General features: G+C 52.1%; 3 protein-coding genes across 8 annotated transcripts; 1 reads left to right on the forward strand and 2 right to left on the reverse strand.

The window, feature by feature from the left end:
• Positions 1 to 9: 9 nt before the first annotated feature.
• LOC118503828 (BAG family molecular chaperone regulator 2) lies at positions 10 to 5,742 on the reverse strand. Of its 4 annotated transcripts, none has more exons than XM_036037531.1 (4): positions 5,313 to 5,742; positions 3,137 to 3,529; positions 2,811 to 2,953; positions 10 to 1,695 (listed from the first exon to the last, which is right to left on the reverse strand). In XM_036037531.1, exons 2-4 carry the CDS (start codon positions 3,352 to 3,354, stop codon positions 1,331 to 1,333), a joined length of 726 nt encoding a protein of 241 aa, XP_035893424.1. In that variant the 5' UTR covers positions 3,355 to 3,529; positions 5,313 to 5,742; the 3' UTR covers positions 10 to 1,330. The 4 variants fall into 4 exon arrangements, with proteins under 4 accessions (XP_035893424.1, XP_035893426.1, XP_035893425.1 ...); XM_036037533.1 differs by having other exon boundaries at positions 5,319 to 5,741; XM_036037532.1 differs by having other exon boundaries at positions 3,137 to 3,526; positions 5,313 to 5,741.
• Positions 5,743 to 6,264: 522 nt separating this feature from the next.
• Positions 6,265 to 8,804, forward strand: LOC118503832 (T-cell immunomodulatory protein). Of its 2 annotated transcripts, none has more exons than XM_036037538.1 (2): positions 6,265 to 6,457; positions 6,544 to 8,804. In XM_036037538.1, the coding sequence occupies exon 2, from the start codon at positions 6,554 to 6,556 to the stop codon at positions 8,396 to 8,398; it is 1,845 nt and encodes a 614-aa protein (XP_035893431.1). In that variant the 5' UTR covers positions 6,265 to 6,457; positions 6,544 to 6,553; the 3' UTR covers positions 8,399 to 8,804. The 2 variants fall into 2 exon arrangements, with proteins under 2 accessions (XP_035893431.1, XP_035893432.1); XM_036037539.1 differs by having other exon boundaries at positions 6,271 to 6,457; positions 6,549 to 8,804.
• LOC118503830 (neuralized-like protein 4) lies at positions 8,792 to 16,343 on the reverse strand. Of its 2 annotated transcripts, none has more exons than XM_036037537.1 (6): positions 16,098 to 16,343; positions 15,357 to 16,037; positions 11,439 to 15,286; positions 11,062 to 11,166; positions 9,961 to 10,994; positions 8,792 to 9,897 (listed from the first exon to the last, which is right to left on the reverse strand). In XM_036037537.1, the coding sequence occupies exons 2-6, from the start codon at positions 15,516 to 15,518 to the stop codon at positions 9,416 to 9,418; spliced, it is 5,631 nt and encodes a 1,876-aa protein (XP_035893430.1). In that variant the 5' UTR covers positions 15,519 to 16,037; positions 16,098 to 16,343; the 3' UTR covers positions 8,792 to 9,415. The 2 variants fall into 2 exon arrangements, with proteins under 2 accessions (XP_035893430.1, XP_035893429.1); XM_036037536.1 differs by having other exon boundaries at positions 15,357 to 15,727; positions 15,793 to 16,343.
• Positions 16,344 to 16,347: the final 4 nt, after the last annotated feature.

A 16,347-nucleotide genomic window follows, 5' to 3' on the forward strand; every position in this document is an offset into this window, starting at 1 on the left:
GAAAAGTGCTACATTTCGTAATATTCATCGAGTTTATTTTGCTCACCGACGACGACTCCTCCTGTTCGCTGCTATTCGTTTCGATCTCTTCTCCGGCACACACGCACACATGCATCCGAATAAAATAGGTTAATCCCTCCTGCTCCTCGCACGCAGCAATAAGCTGCCAAAACTGTGGAACCTTACTTTCCCCTGTCCGGGTGTAAAAGCGTTTGAATTCCGTCCTTGAGTCATGTTTAGTGTGGCCCATCACAACACCAATCAGGGAAGGGGCAGTGATAAGTTTAGTGGCCCTGTGGATGCATTTTCCACGCGACTAATTAAAACAAAAGTTACTCCAAGAAACCGCTATGGTGGTGAGCATGCTTCCGGTTCCGGATTTAAGTAGCGTGTGTGCCATTGTGCAAAGCAAACTTGCCCATTCAGTCAGTCTATACTCTACCGCCCTAGGCAATCGCTACTGGCCAACACTGTTTAACGTTGATCGCCTTCCTTTTCTATGCAAAGGCTGCTAGTAACTGAGGAAAATGATAAAGAAGATCTACGTTTCTGGAAGCTTTGGGAGCACGAACGCAGTAATAGTGATAAGGATATTCATAGGAAAAAAAAGGAAAATTTAAACTCAAACACCAAATGCCTTATAATAGCTCTCGCTACACCGATTTTGTTTTTTTGCTTAAGAAAATTTCAATTAACATAGTGGAAATACAAGTAAGATATAGGATATAGGAGGAGGCAAAGCACACTCAAACAATCTCTCTCTCTCTCTCTCTCTCTCTCTCTCTCTCTCTCTCTCTCTCTCTCTCTCTCTCGTCGAGAAGGGAAGAGGGCAGTAGTTGGCGGCAGATTTCGGTTGCTTCACCACACCCATGTTTGTGTCGCATGGCAGGAAACCATACCACAGGCGGTGCAATGACCGCTAACCGAAACCCCCGGAGCGGACCAAGATGACGCCCTGGCTCATCGCGAGTTTAAACCTTTGTTTGTGCAGCAATTTAATAAGCTTCCTCTTTACATGTTTCTTTGTGTGTGTGTGTGTGTGTGTGCGTGTGTATATAGATACTTGAATTAGTGGAGCATCGGTCATCCCAAAGCCGGAAACACTCCCACAGAACCGTGCGTCCGATTTTGGGTGGCATCAACCCCCTCCTTCCAGCCGGAAGCATTTCTCGCGCCATTACCCACTACTTCCCCTTGTTTTGTTCTCCCCCTCCCATCCCCTTTTTGTTTGCTTGCCCGGTGTAAACATATGGGTGCAATTACTACCACACATCCATATGCGCGCCATTCCGTATTCGTGCCCCGCACTCTTTCCGCCCGTCCCTTTCCTTCAGTGGACAATCGTTTGCTGGGTAAGGTAGACGAGCAGCGCCTGCAGCCGCTTCTTGATCGTTTTCTGATCGTCCAGCGTGCAGCCGAGCAGCACGCTCTCAAACTTCTTGTCCGTGCTGATCGTGCTCGGATCGAAGTCGGCGTACACGCTCGTATCGGTGGTGCTGCACGCGTTCAGATACTGTTGGCACTTTTGGCGCGACATCACCGGATCCTCGCCGGCGATGATCAGATCGATCAAGCTGTTCACGTGGTGCAGCGAGTCTTCCTGCGCCTGGTCGCGCACCGTACACACGTTCAGCTCGACCGTACCGAGCCGGTTGCTAATCCGCTGCACGTAGCACTTGATCTCATCGCGCTCGTCTGCGGGAAAAACGGAAGCAGCGGAAAAGAAATACATTAATAAGCGTCTGTTACAAAACTGATGCTGGTTTGTAGTGTCTAAATGCTCCTATGTCCACGTGAAAAAGGCGCAAACTTCAACCCACACCAAAATGCGCTAATAAAATGGCCGAAAAATCTCTTCGAAAGAGGCTCACCTTTTAAGGCGAGTTTCGGTGTAGGCCGCAAAGAAACCGGTTACACAACCGGGATTACATCTAAAACTGAACAAAGCTTCTACTTATTCTCGTTTTACGTTTTACTTTACATACTTGCGTGGGGTTACTTTATTTTGGGAATCGCCCTTGTTCCGAAAGCAAAGCGAACGCACCACCAAAAAACTGCTGGCAAACCACGCATTCTCTCTCTTTTTTCTTAGATGGTTCACTTTTGAACACAAAATTGCATCTTTTGTTCCAATGCCGTGACTCACACCGTAAGTTGGACGTCTACCGATTAATAAGATATTTAGGACGTCTAAATTTCAGCCAAAAAAATCACAGCAAATAATTATTTAAAGCCCTGACCATGTTTCTGTTTGGACACAGGACAGTTGCTATTTTACGGCCCGTCTGCCGAATTATCTCGGAATGAAAGATGAAACATAGAAACTTCGTAACCCTGACCTATCCCAACATTAGACGAGCATGCGTCGTCTTTCGCACACAACCACACGCGCGCGCAAAAACATTGAAGCGCCATCCCACAATGTTGGGTGGGGGGGGGGGAGGCTTTTCGATAATCATAACAGGCTTTCTGCGTGTATCAGCTGAAGCTGAAGAAGACCATCGCCACCACCAACAATAAGAGCAAGCAGCGCAGATAAGCTCGTAAGGCGTAAGGCATACGAAACCAGAAGCAAAGCAAACATTCGACGACGCGCGTCGACGCACATGTAAACAATCTCGTTCCCGGCGCTCGCTTACGGAATGTTCTCGAACGTACTCCAACGTTCTAGAAGGGTTTTTTGGTTGAGCGTTGCACCAACGCCTAACTGGGCCGTTGGACCTGCCACAATTAGGGTGATAATTTGAGCTGCTTATCAGCTGTATGCTTAAACTAGAAAAACCTAATCACAAACGATCGGATATACTTACTTTCGTTTAGCCCGGTCAGGTACTCATTGTTCCGTAGGAGATCCACCGACATGGCCAGGAAGTCCTTCTTGTCGCGCAACAGCATGGCATCCTTGCGTAGCAATTCAACCTTCATGTCCAGCTGGTCAAGCACATCGATGAACCTGTGGGAGGATGTGGAAGGGAGAAAAATTAACTTAAATCGTATTTATTAATAACAAGACACAAGTTACAGAAGAGGACACCAATATAGATGTTCCTGACTGCAACCGGGAATCGTCTAAATGTGACGCGTATTGAACGATTGTACGATTTTTGTGGGATGAAAAGGAATGGGGCAAAGAGACCTTTCCATCGCCGGTCTGCTTAACCAGGTGTTGCTGGCCTCATCGACACGGGGCGACCCGGGCCACTCGGTGCTTGTACCGGCACCACCATCCATTACACCCGCTGCAAGCTGTATGTCCACCTCCATGCTTTCGGCGCCACCGGATCCCGATTGATTGTTGGTGGACGATGCGGATGAAGATGATGATGCTGCACCAAACGCAGGTGTCGTTATCATTGACGATCGTTCTTCGCTCTGCAAAGCTTTGTTCCGGTGTGTTGTTTCCAACACGTTGTTGCGATTGCTTTGATCACTCTTTTTGTTTTTGCTCACACACAGAGTTTCATTCGGTCAATGTGTACGTGATTGATAATTTTTTGTCGTCAGCACTGAAATTGTCCACTTGCTTCTGCTGTTGGATGTGCGAACCACAATACCATCCGGAAGACACCGTAGAAAGAAAGAGAAACAGGACACGCAGTTTAGCAGGAAATACACATATTTACCTTGACGTGGTGGTCACTTCCGACGGGCCGAACTCGGCATCGAACTGCTGATCGAAACGGGACCGTTTGGCGGCACATCTACCCCTGGAACATTCCTCGCCCATTGCTCACTCTCCGGTGCCCTGCCAGCACAGGGTCACCGACAAACAACAGAACCGCTCTGTGACTCTCGCTCTATCTCTCACTGTACGGTAAACCCTACACGTTATACTACTAATTTAACGATTTTACTAAAAAGATTCACATTTACTATTTGGTTTTAATGTACGACAACGGTCGCTTCTCTTCGAACGCTTCCACACCAACCAATCGCACACGCCGTATATCTCTCGCGCGGCGTGAAGAAGAAATCCTTCTAGAACATTTTGGCTGGCGACAAGGTGGTGGTGGCGGCAGCTTCCACCATACGACGACGACGACGACGGAACAGCGATGTGGCTTCTTCGGGCACTTGCTGCTGCAATATTGCGGATATGATTTCCAACTACCACACACACGCACGAGAAGTCGGTCAAGGACGGAAAATTGTGGCTCTCCCGCACGGGAACGCGAACGAAAAACGGCTCGACCAGTGCCACTTTTCCCTGCTATTGTGCACCTTCGGTTTTACGCTGCACAACACACACACACACATACGCAGCTTCCCATCTCGCTGGGAGAAGGAATGTAAACAGTGCGGTCTCCTAATGTCAGTTCAATACGATTTTCCGGACCAACTAACCAAGCAATCGGGGACCATTGCACCTTCTTAACGGCTCGCTTTAGCTTTAGCTTACTTTTTGCCAACTTTTGCAGAGAAATGTTGACACTTTAATTTTGGGAAATTAATTTTAATATTTTCCCGCTTGAAATTAGCCATTTAGCGCTACGCCCGTCCGGCTGACGTTCGGTTGAATGCTTGAAAGAATTTTCCAGAAGCAATCTTTCGTGCGACGGGTGCGCGAGAGATAGACACACCGAGCAGCACACCAGGCTTGTCATCAGCTGATGAAACCCGGTTTATTTGACGGAACAACCAGCAGCAGCAGAAGACAAACACCGCCCCAGTCAAGCGAGAGAGAAATGCTCGTTGGAAGGGAAAGGTATCGAAGAATGGTTCAATCTAACCCGGTGGCAGCAAAGTTCTCTGATTCACGAGCGCAAAATACCTATGAACGACCGATGGAGGTAAAATTGCATCTTGAACGGTCAACGAACGCTCCAGGCTTCGAGTGCGTGTTTGCTGGCATCCATTCTGGCGAACTACTACGCAGTACGGAGGGAGTCGCACGCAGCCGAATGCACCGAATGCACTGAAAGCGAAGGCGAAGGGAACGCAGAGGGACGGTGCTTGGTGGCGACGTGCCTTATCGACCCTTCCATCTTGTACCACACCGTGGGACGACTTAATTGGTCGTGTTTTCAGCACACGACAAAAGAACACTAGATGACTAGGGCTATTTATCCTACCAACACCTTTCTTTAGCAGCCTTTTCACCTTTTCTATTCCGCCTGAATGTTGTGTGTGAAAAATCAATGTTGATTTCGCCGTTGTCAGGGGACGGTGTAACCAGCGAACGGTTCCGTTTCGATGCAGCACTGTTTCTAGCACGGAAGAAGCGCACACAACAAGCCGGATCGTACATGTGCCGCCCGTGCTGATATCCGAGTGCCATGCGAAGGAAGTGCAACTTAACACACTATTCTTACCCGTACTTATGTAGCTTTTCCTCCCGCTTTCCACCGCTAAACTTACGAAATCCCAAACTTTTGGGGATGTTTTCACGCGGACCACTTTTCTTGTGTTTCGCCTGCGCCTGCTATGCGTTCTACTGTTTGACGTTTGACATTTCTGTCTCTGTAGTGGTGGTGACGGTGCTGCAAGCAGCACGCAGAAACACAAACTCAACCCGTAGCGCACTGTTTACAGGGGGGGATTGATGGGACAATAATGGAATATTCTATTTGTCCCTGCTCTCTAAGCAATGGAAAACGATAGGAAAAGGAAAGGGCCTTATGTGTTGGTGGCCCGACTGAGTACGGTCGATGGAAAACAATTGCATGAATTAGTTCCTGCTGTACAAACAAGAAGAGCTACCACACGAACGAGAGCTGTACTGGATTGTGCAGGAAAACAAGCGCAAAGAGTGCGGATTAACAGATAAACACACACCAAACAGCTGCTGTCGTGCTATGTAAGGAAGTGTTTAATAAAAATTGTTCAATGTTCTCAAACAAAATTGCCAGAAACATTGGAATACATCGCATATTTAGTGTAATATCACGTCATACTTTCCAGGGCGCTCTTTTTAAATCAAATCACATTCCAGTGCAGCTCATGTAGTCAATTAACTTAATAAAACTACAATAATGCTACAACGATCACGATTGTTTTCATTAACGTATAAATGTGTGCAAGTTGTCACATTTTGAATTTGACAGCAGCGCTTTGAATGGTCCAATTAACATTTTCTCGCTCCTTCTAATACGTTTTTTCGCAATTTTTTCCTTCCCAAAACGAATTATGAGTAAAAAGTAATTTTTTATTCCCTTTCCGCACTAGATTAGCAGAAGTTTCACTCCTAAGTAAATTATTTTCCAATCTTTTTCCACGCAAAGCATACTCTACGCATCTTGGTTGTCAGAATGCCACCTGTATAAACCTCACAGCTGATAAAGAAAGAACACACACAAAAAACGCAATAGTGAATCATATAAACAATCAGAGGCTACTATCTCTTGCCTCCTGGAGCTTGGTGCACGAAAAAAGACGGATTGAATTAACCGAAAGGAAGCCGAACTCACGCTGATAGGCGTCTAAGCTAGGCTACCGGGCCATGTGAACGTGTTAAACCGTAACTATTACTCCGTAGACGTAACGCAGTGTGGAAAGCAGCTCGACATAACAACCCCGTTCCAACATTTGCCTCGTCTTTTCCAGTGCAGTCAGCATGAAATTTCACTTCCTACAGACGACGACGCTGCAGCTGGCGTTGACGGTTTGCCTGCTACCGCTATTGATCGACCAGCGGCACACCGCGGTACGGGCCGGTGACATCATCGACATCACGAGCACCGTGTTCGACAAGCTTACCGATGCGATTCCGGCCGCGTACGGTGATTTCAACTCGGACGAGCTGACCGATGTGTTCGTGCTGCGGAACAACTTCCACACGCTGCAGATACTGCTCGGCAGCGACGATAAACCGTTGCTAAAGGAGGGCCCGAAATGTGAGTACAAGCGACACAGGATCACCAGCATCGTGCCGGGCGATTTCGATGGCGATGCGTACATGGACGTGATGTTTACGGTGCAGCCGGACGGTCGAAACGAGGACGATGCTCGCACGCACGTGTACATCAACTGGGGTGCGGCGGAGGAGATGAACTGTACGGCGGAGGACGCGAAGCCACTGATCGAGATGATCGGACAACCGTTGGCGTTGGACTACGATAACGATTTCATCATCGATCTGTTCGGCATGGATCTGGAACGGAAGCGAACGTTTTGGATCTTCAAGAAGCCGGACGACCGAGGACAGCGGGGCCAGTTTACGGTGCGGATGGAGGGCACGCACGGCTCGGAGCTGTCCGTGCCGCATTCGCATGCCGTGCTCGATCTGAACAAAGACTTTACGGCCGATCTGTTTCTTACCACCACGGACGGGTTCGAGGTTTGGCTGGGTGTTAGCAGCCAGTCCAAGTTCCACTTTAGCCACAAGATACGATTCCCGGAGGGAAACTATGACAAGCACGTGGGACGAGCCATCTTTCTGGACGTCGAGCTGGACGGCAGCCTGCTGCCGGTGTTCCCGATGTGCTTCGACGCCAAGTGTGTCAATTCGAGCATCTTCGTCCATCACGGGAACCACCTGCACGATCTGCAGATCGATTTCAAGGACGATCACAATGACGCGTGGCATTTTGTGGTGCCGGACCGATCGAATTGGGCCACGCAAAGCATCACGCTGCGCGGCGGAGACTTCAATCTCGACGGCTACCCGGACCTGCTGGCAACGCTCACCAAGTCCGGCGATCAGATGCAAACGTTCCTGCTGGAGAATGTGCCGTGCGAGAAGAGTGCCTGCAACCATATGACGCGCACGTTCGTCGTTCGCTGGAAAGCGCTCGCACCCTTCTCGAACGGTACGATGATGGGATCGTTCTTCGATTTCTACAACGACGGCATACTGGATGCGATCTTCGTCGAGCGGTACGGCAATGGGACGCGCCCGGTCGCGTTCCGCAATTCGCTCGACTACGACGCCAACTTTGTGAAGGTGATCGTGCTGACCGGGTTAAGCAATAGCAGCGGGCCGAAGATTTTGACACCGCTGGGGCGTAAGAAGCGTACGTTCGGTACGAATCTACCCGGGCCCCGCATCGAGTACAACACCACGACGCAGGACGGTGAACCGCAGCACGGTGCATCGGCCCAGCTGCCCCAGTCGGCCTACCTATCGCTGCACCTGCCCTTCACGACGTTCGGCTTGGGCCGGACGCCGAACTTTGTCGACTCGCTCACGGTTGGGCTGTGGAATCATTCGCGCACCTGGACGCAGCTCATACCGAACTCGCAGATGATCGTGGTGCCGAACCCGATCGACGAGCCGGAACGCTGGAAGGCGCAGCTGTTCGTCACGCCCAGCAAGCTGATCGTGATGAGCGTGATCGCGCTGGGAGTGATCTGTCTCGTGATACTGCTGCTGATTCTTATCCTGTACGCGAAGGAAAAGCGCGAAGATCGGATACAGCGGTCGCTCGAGGCACATCGGTTCCATTTCGACGCGATGTAAGACGATGGATGGGCCGTGCTGGTGATTCACTTTCCCCGGACCAGAACCCCGCCTGTGCTGGGGAAAGCGGCACAGACGACCATTTTTTTTTTAATGCTGCGATATACACACATAGTCTGTAAAACCTGTAACTGATAGATTCGTTTACATTTGATTTGTTCCAATCATCCCACTTTCTTTTTCGTGAGCCCATCATTCCTACTTATCCTCAACTGGTGCGAATTAAACATACGGTCGGCTTTGTTTTTTTGTGAGTACGCCACACACACACTTCGATCCGCGTGCGTGCAGGAATCGGACGAATCTTGTGTCTGTACTTCGAACGTGTCCCTATGTTAACTATTTATTATACGCTAATCGTGAATAAAGTGAACTGATAACTGACTCAAGTGATCAAGTGATCAAATTTCAGACGTATTTTATTCTTCAATAAGCTATTTGATTCGTTCGAAAGCAATCGGGCGCTTCAGCCTTCTAAGGAGACCTTCAAAATGCTCTGGATCACTCCATCTCAGACTTGCTGAGCTGAGCACGGCCGCCTTGGACTTTACGCACTAAGTCGTTCGGTATCATTCTCATGACATAATCGGCAAAACCCTGTTCTGAGCATCCTCCTTCCAAATGAAGATCATATAACTCTGTCAGAAATCTAATAAGAGATGGTAGGAATAGGGATTATCGCATGCGGAAGCTTCAGTCATTTGTACTGAATTTTCCCGAGCTCGGAATCCGCTCTGATAGTGACTCTTTCTCTTTATCTCTCTCTCTCTCTCTCTCTCTCTCTCTCTCTCTCTCTCTTTCTCTCTGCTTGTATATGGAGTAATAAATTATGTTATCAGCTACTACTCGGTCTCCTCTACCTAGCCCATACTACGAATAACCATGATTTCGGATGAGCTACACAGCTCCAAGTACTTCAAAACCCCGCAGTTCCTGCCCGGAAGGAAGCGACCATGAAATCTTACTGTATAAAGCTGCATTTGACATAGATTGGTGAAATGTTGCCGGTGATCCTGCCTAGTTCGGCATCAAATGGATTAGCAGCGCCGTCAGGACACAGGCATCTACCTCCTTGGTCGTCCACGACCGGAATGTGAAATCATTTGCATTGTTGCTGTCGTTAGCCCCGCTCGAAGCGAGCGCCGTCGATGCTACCGACGTGGAGCTTCCACCGGCCAGCGGTGTATTGGTGGAGCTATCGGTCTGCATCACTGTGGGCCTTTGCTGTGCCGGGTCACAGCCGTCCCGATCAACGGCGGAAATCGCTTGCGTACGGACGCGCACCTCGAACGCTGTTTTAATGTGGAAAAATTGCCCATTTACCATGTAGCGGAGCGGAAACGGTCGGCCCCGGGTAGTGCTGGCGGAACTTGAAGCTGCTGGCGCGGTGTGGACCGGTTCGGAAGCATCCGGAACCGAACGCAACAGTATGTGCGTACCGGGGATGAAGTTATCGTTCAGCGCCGATGTTGCGGCGTCCGGATGTAGCTGACCACTTTCTAAAACGGAAGAAAGATTGTGATCGATGGAATATCGCTGGCCGGCTGACGGCACACACTCACCAATCGGCAACGGTTGACCGTGATCCAGCACGGACCGTATCTTATCGACGCGCGTATTGTAGTACGCCGTGGTCCAGACGAAATCGTCCCCTGTGTTCACAACCACACAGCCACCCTGTACCATGAGCTGATTCAACGGGAACCGGACCCAGTTCTTAAGGCGGTTGGACGAACCGGCATTGGCCAGCGGAAGCTGACAGGATGTGCAGTAGCAGGCGCACGGCTCATCAACGAAGAACGCATCCGGCAGCATAAGCGTACGCTTGAAGCTCATCACCAGCTTCAGATAATCGCAGTCACGGTTTTCTACCACCGGTGGCGGTGGATACGCCGTGGAACTACTGTACGCTGCCGGGATGGGTGGTTTCGCGGGTCGCGGTTGCCCGCCATTCGTTTCCTCATTTTCAGCACCTTCCGGAGCTAGCCGCTGAACAGCTGCAAACGGTCGCGATGAAGAGGACGCCAACGCCATACTGACGGGAGTTCCTCCAACAGTCTGCAGCTGCAGTCCAAGTTTCGTTCGCCGCGTATTCCGATCGCGATCCTCATCATCATCATCATCGGCATCATCCTCGTCGTCAAGCGATTCGTCCGCCGTAACCTGTTGGTTAACATCCGCCAGATTCGTATCGCATTCCGTATCACCGTTAGGACCATCTACGCCGGTGAAATCTATGCTCGACACGACCACCTCGTCCAGATAATTGGTGTCGGTGTTTTCCTCCCCACCACCACCACCACCACCCACTGCACGGTCGACGGTATTCGAGCCTGCTGCTCCGGTGGAAGTGCTGGTGGTAACGCTGGAAGATTCGCCAGCGGTTGCCGCCGTTGATGAAACGGCCGGTCGATGCTGATAGTCCTCGAACCCTTCGTCGTAGTTACCCGAGCTCATCGATTGCGATTGATCACCACCGCCACGGTTGCTGTCGAAGCTGCCCTGCATCGCGTTCGCACCGAACCGATGTGTGCTCTGGCTGCGCTGAATGTTGAGATTGGTCGAGTGCTGCAGCTGAAGTGAGTCGCGGAGGCAGCTATGTACAGAATTCAACATTAGCTTTAGAGATCCTTAACGTTTGCTTGATCAGACATTAAACTCACCAAGAGTTCGACAGTTCCTGATTGCGAGCTTCGTTAGCGGTGCGTATCTTAATCGAAATATTCATCAGCAAATTCTCCGACACACAGTCCATCACGGAACGGCTCCTGAAAGGTAGTAAAGACAGTTTTCAACATTCAAACATTCAAATTTGGAGTAACGTCAGGACATGCACTACTAGGTACTTAGCGTTGGGTAGTGAGCGCGAGAGCTACCGGGAGTCCACGTCCTCTGAGAGCGCTGCACTCTTCGACCTCTTCGCCCTCAGTGAGTGCGGAGCTACCTGGAGGCCTCACCTCTCACATGTCAGTGAGCAATTGCCCTCGCATCTTTACATAGAGTTAAATGACCCAACACTATATTTAACGCTTCTGCTTACATTGCATTGGACGAGCTGGATGTAGTCGCCACCGGCTGGTAAGCTGCTACCGTTTGATCCGTTTCCTTCTCGTGCACTTCCAGATCTGCCTTCTCACACTGCGGCACATTCTCACCGTTGTGGTCCAGCACGGTACCGGCAACCAGCGCGCCCGGTCCGGCCCCGCCAGACTCTCCCGGACCACCACCACCGATGACTGTGCCACCCATTCGCTGTGGTTCATTCGGCAGGACGGCCAGCTCCTCCGCGATCGGGCTACCGTTCTTTGGATCACCGTTGTAGATCGTCACCCGCTCACACTTACCGTACAGATCGAACACGGGATACACGTGGTGCGGTAGCCCTGTGGCCAGCTCCTCTAGCTGCGTTTGTCCGCAGGTGATTAGCAAACTGCCGGCGTGCGTTAGCGTGAGCGTAATGATTGTGCCTGGTTGAATCGAATCCAGCAGCTCACCGTACCGGGACTGCGTTTTCGTGCCGTTGATGTTCACATAATCATGCGTCACTATCCAGCACGGCCGGCGGAACAGGATGGCCGAGGTTGGAAAGGGAAACTGGGCGGGCGAAGCGCCCGGGGCCGCACCGAGCGCTCCCACCGCAATCGTACCCTTCCACTGCGTGTTGATCGCATTAACGCGCACGCTAACGCTGTGTCCCTTGCAGAGTGGCCGGGAAAGGCAAACGATCGCTTGATGGTACGATTGCGTCCGGGCGGCCGATTTGCGGTCCTCGAACAGTGTCACGTTTTTGCCCAGATACAGCTCGGAAAACTCCATCGCCAGACTGTCGGAATCGATCGATTCCAGCATCGAGTCCTGCTTGTTGAGCGGATCAAGCCCTAGCTCCAGCGAGTCCTGCAGCCGCAGACTGCACGGCCGTAGGGGAGAGCTAGGGCCCTGGGACGAGATTACCTGCACCGCCATCGTTGAGCCAATCAGCTCGACCACCGCAAAAACGTCCGCCGAATCGGGCAGATTGGTGAACGTGATGTTCATGTCTTCCGAGTTGAGCAGGATGCGAAGCGTTCTGCTGGCAGTTAGCTCGATTCCGATACGATCGCCAACGCGCAACCAGACGAGCGATGCAAGGGATCGCTGCAGTAGGGTCGAATTGTGGCGAACCTCATTCCCGCTGACGTACCACACGTTCGCCGGTATGCGGCGCATACTGATCGGGATGTTCTTGCGGACATGCTCATCGCAAAGGTTCAGATCGGTCGCACCCACCCGGAGACAGCCCGCGTACAGTGGGTTCACTTCGGTGATTTTAATCTCAAACGTTTCACCCGGCACGAGCGGCCGATCGGAGAACACGAGACAGTGCGAGAGAGCGCTGTTGGTACCGCGCGAAGCCAACGTCCAGTTGTGGCCGAGCGTTACCGAGCTGGCGGAAATGCAGGACCAACGGTGCTTCGATTCTACCAGCGCCATTGGCTGGATGACGGACGTTGCCTGCAGACTTTGGGAGTTCTCACTGATTGCGTACGGGGCACGTAGATCCCCACTCGCTCCAACGCCGGTTCCCGGTCCGGTTCCGGCTGCGTGCGTCGGTGCCGTAATGCTAACCTGAGCGCACTGCCCGTACAGATCAACGACGGCGTAAAGGTTCGGTGCCTTCGAATCGTAAAACGCGCCAAGATCGAGTCCGTTGACGGAAAAGTGGATGGCGTCGCCGTTGCGCATCACGCCGACCCGCGAGCCCTGGCCGAGCGCGTCCAGATCGAAAGGGAGATCGCTCCGTATGGTGCACCCGTTCAGCAGGAGCGTCGTGCCGGAAACCATGATCGTTTCGTGCTCGAGATCGGTCGCCGTGCTCGGCAGGGACAGCTCGTCCGGCCGGATGGCCGTCACGCCGATTTCGATGCTGCCATTCCACCGGTCGACCACCGTATCGAGTACGATCTCGAACAGTTCCCGCTGGCGTAGCGGCCGGCTGCTAAACACGATCGCGTCGTTAAACTCGGCCAGCGCTTTCGGTCGGCAGGCGGTCAGGCCACCGTTGATGATGTGCGCATTCCTTCCGTGTACGCACGTGTTGAAGCGCATCCGCGGTTCGGCCGACGGGAAGAGTGTCGTGTTGGAGATGGTCGAGTTGCCTGTATCGGGCGTTCCGCACTCCGACGTGTCTACGATGCTCGCCTGCGCTGCTTGCCCGTAGAGATCGATCACACCGTACACTTTCTCCGGAACGTTGGTGGCCGCCGGACCTTGATCGATGCCGTTCACCCAGAAGTGAAGCGTACCGTCGTCCTTCCGCACCACACCGACCCGATCGCCCACCTGCAACCGGTCCAGATTCTGTCCGTACTGCTCGATCACGGTCATGCCGTTGTGCATCACACCGTTCCCCGTCATCATCCACGTGCCCGTCCGGACGTTGGTCATCGTGAAGGGGAAATCTAGCTCGGTCGGGCTGTGCGTCGTAACGCCCATCTCGATCGATCCGGCCCACTTGGTGACGACGCGCTCCAACCGCACCTGGAACAGTTCGTTCGGGCGCAGTGGCCGGCGCGTTAGCACAACGCCATTGTTGAAATCGTCCGAGGCGTTCGGGCGCAGCGCGGTACGGCCACTGTGCGTGACACTCGCGTGCGAACCGCACATCTGGTGAAACAGCAGGCGATCGAGCAGCGTGGACGCCGAACCGACACATTCCGCTTCCGAGGGGCTACCGTTGGCTGTGGTGCCGGTGTGCGGTAAGCTGCTCAGCGGAAGCTCCTGTATCTGTGCCGGCATGCTTAGCAGATGGTTGCGCCTGGTGACGAGATTGCGCTGCTCGCGCTCATCCCGATCCACGATCGTCACCTTGATCGTCATCCCGTACAGATCTATCACGCCCCAGAGCGTTTGAGCTACCCGCGTCGCGGCGACACCCTGGTCGCGGCCGTTTATGTAGTAGTGGAGATTTCCGTTCGCTTTTCTCATCATACCCACACGATCACCTTCGCGCAGCTCGTCCAGATTGAACTCCCCGTACTCGCGGCGCGTGCCCTTACCGTTCGTCAGTATCCCGCACCCGGACATCATGATCGTTCCGCTGCGCAAGTTGGTCATTGTCGCTGGGAACTGTAGCGCCGAAGGACAGTGTGTCGTTACGCCCACCTCGATCGATCCGGACCACTTGTCCACTAGTCGGTCGATGCGGATCTCAAACAGTTCGTTGTCCCACAGCGGCCGGTGTGTCATTACCACGCCGTTGTTGAACTCGTCCAGCGGCCGCCGACGCTCTGCCGTCCGACAGTTGGAGCTCAGCTTCACCAGCGATCCGCAGCGTGTGTGGAAGCGTAGCTTATCGCTCGGATCGGATGTTCCCTCGGTGCTGGACGTAATGGCCGAGCTGGAGGAAGTGGCTGCTCCGGCGACCACGGTCGTGTTGGTAGTTGCCGTCGCACCGTTCACGGACATTTCCACCGACATTGGGAGATCGATATTTTGCGAGATTTGTGGTGACGCGCTTACGTCTTCCGAGGACGTGCATGCACCGTACTCTCCGGGCAGGTCCGCCAGCTGCCCTGACGTTATCGTCACCTGTACACACTTGCCGTACAGATTGACAAGTGCGTACACCTGCCGGGGTATGTCTCGTGCGGCCACACCCTGCGGTTCTCCGTTTACGTAGAACACCAACTCACCGCGAGCAGTTCGCTGCACACCGACACGATCACCTTCGCCCAGCTTTTCCAAATCAAGCCCGTACGATTCGACCAGCAGCAGTCCGTCGTTCAGCACGGAAATTCCGGACATTACCCAGGTCGTGTTGCGCAGCTTCATTGCACACGGGGGCAATTCGGTCGATTCGGGGTTGACCGTCGTGATGCCGATTTCAATGCTTCCACTCCAGGCTTGTATCTATCGGGAAAGGCAACCTCTAGTTAGCAGATTGACCACGAAACGGCTAATCACACCATCCATTGCATACCTTCTCGTCGATTCGCACCTCAAACAGGACATCGTCCTGCAGGGGTTCGGCACTCAGCACCAGTCCGTGGTTGAATTCACTCACATTTCGCATCGCCGTGCGGTTCCCGTTCGTCAGCGTAATCCGCTTGCCGCACCGGCGATGAAACACGGTAGAGGACATTTTCACCAACCCGCGGGTGGGTGCGAAAACTGGCAATTTTCAAACAGCTCTTTGTAACACCAGCATTCGGGAAAACTGGGCTGGAAAACTTTTGACAGCTATGCGCCACCCCGTCTACGTGCGTGTGTGTGTGATTGCGCGTGGGTGAGTGTGTGTGTACAGGGCTGGAAAAATCGATTCCGCGTGATGACGTCACGGGGCAAAAGACGCTACACAGCTTGACGTTGGATGAAAACAAAACGGAACAGCTGATTGTTGTTGACAAACAACTTACCAACAAAAGGGGCAAAGGGGGAGAGAGAATTGCAGAACCCGTGTTACGAACGCGATACGGTGTGGAGCGTTGATCATTTTAGCCTTATTTCAATGATAACATGATTTTCGTCTCCAAATTTATCAATTTACAAGTTTACATGTTTTACAAGATGTAGCGGTTGAATTCGGACGAATCTTTCGTCGGCATCGATTAGTAAGTCGATAACCACATCTGCCAAAGCCAGCAGATAGGCGATCTTCATTCTAAAACCGAGACCTTACTTAGCCGGTGTTACAACTGGTAGGGCGAGTAGGGTGATTCACCTAACGCCGATTTCCTTCGAGAATCGTTCATGATTCAGCTAAGCCGGTGTTTGCCAATATTTTATCCCATTTTCTGCCATTATTCCTTCTCGCAATTAGAACTCACACATCCTTTCACTTCTGTACTTGCCCTAACTTCCATCGTCATCTCGCTCAACCGAAACCCATTTTTCCGACCATATTTTCCACTAAAGTTTCGAGAAAATTAGATTGCTCTTTATTTTCCCGCACCAACACATGAAACGCTTGC

Source organism: Anopheles stephensi, chromosome 2, assembly GCF_013141755.1.
Source record: "Anopheles stephensi strain Indian chromosome 2, UCI_ANSTEP_V1.0, whole genome shotgun sequence".
Taxonomy (NCBI): Eukaryota; Metazoa; Arthropoda; class Insecta; order Diptera; family Culicidae; genus Anopheles; species Anopheles stephensi.

Excerpts from the sequence above, each read along its gene's own strand:
- LOC118503830 (XM_036037537.1), bottom strand. The coding sequence starts at position 15,518 with ATGTCCTCTACCGTGTTTCATCGCCGGTGCGGCAAGCGGATTACGCTG. Across the intron at positions 15,287-15,356 it reads AGGTGCGAATCGACGAGAAG|ATACAAGCCTGGAGTGGAAG; the intron begins GTATGCAATGGA and ends CTTTCCCGATAG. Across the intron at positions 10,995-11,061 it reads CAGGAACTGTCGAACTCTTG|CTGCCTCCGCGACTCACTTC; the intron begins GTGAGTTTAATG and ends TTCTGTACATAG.
- LOC118503828 (XM_036037531.1), bottom strand. The coding sequence starts at position 3,354 with ATGATAACGACACCTGCGTTTGGTGCAGCATCATCATCTTCATCCGCA. Across the intron at positions 2,954-3,136 it reads AGCAGACCGGCGATGGAAAG|GTTCATCGATGTGCTTGACC; the intron begins GTCTCTTTGCCC and ends ATCCTCCCACAG. Across the intron at positions 1,696-2,810 it reads CCTGACCGGGCTAAACGAAA|ACGAGCGCGATGAGATCAAG; the intron begins GTAAGTATATCC and ends TTTTTCCCGCAG.
- LOC118503832 (XM_036037538.1), top strand. The coding sequence starts at position 6,554 with ATGAAATTTCACTTCCTACAGACGACGACGCTGCAGCTGGCGTTGACG.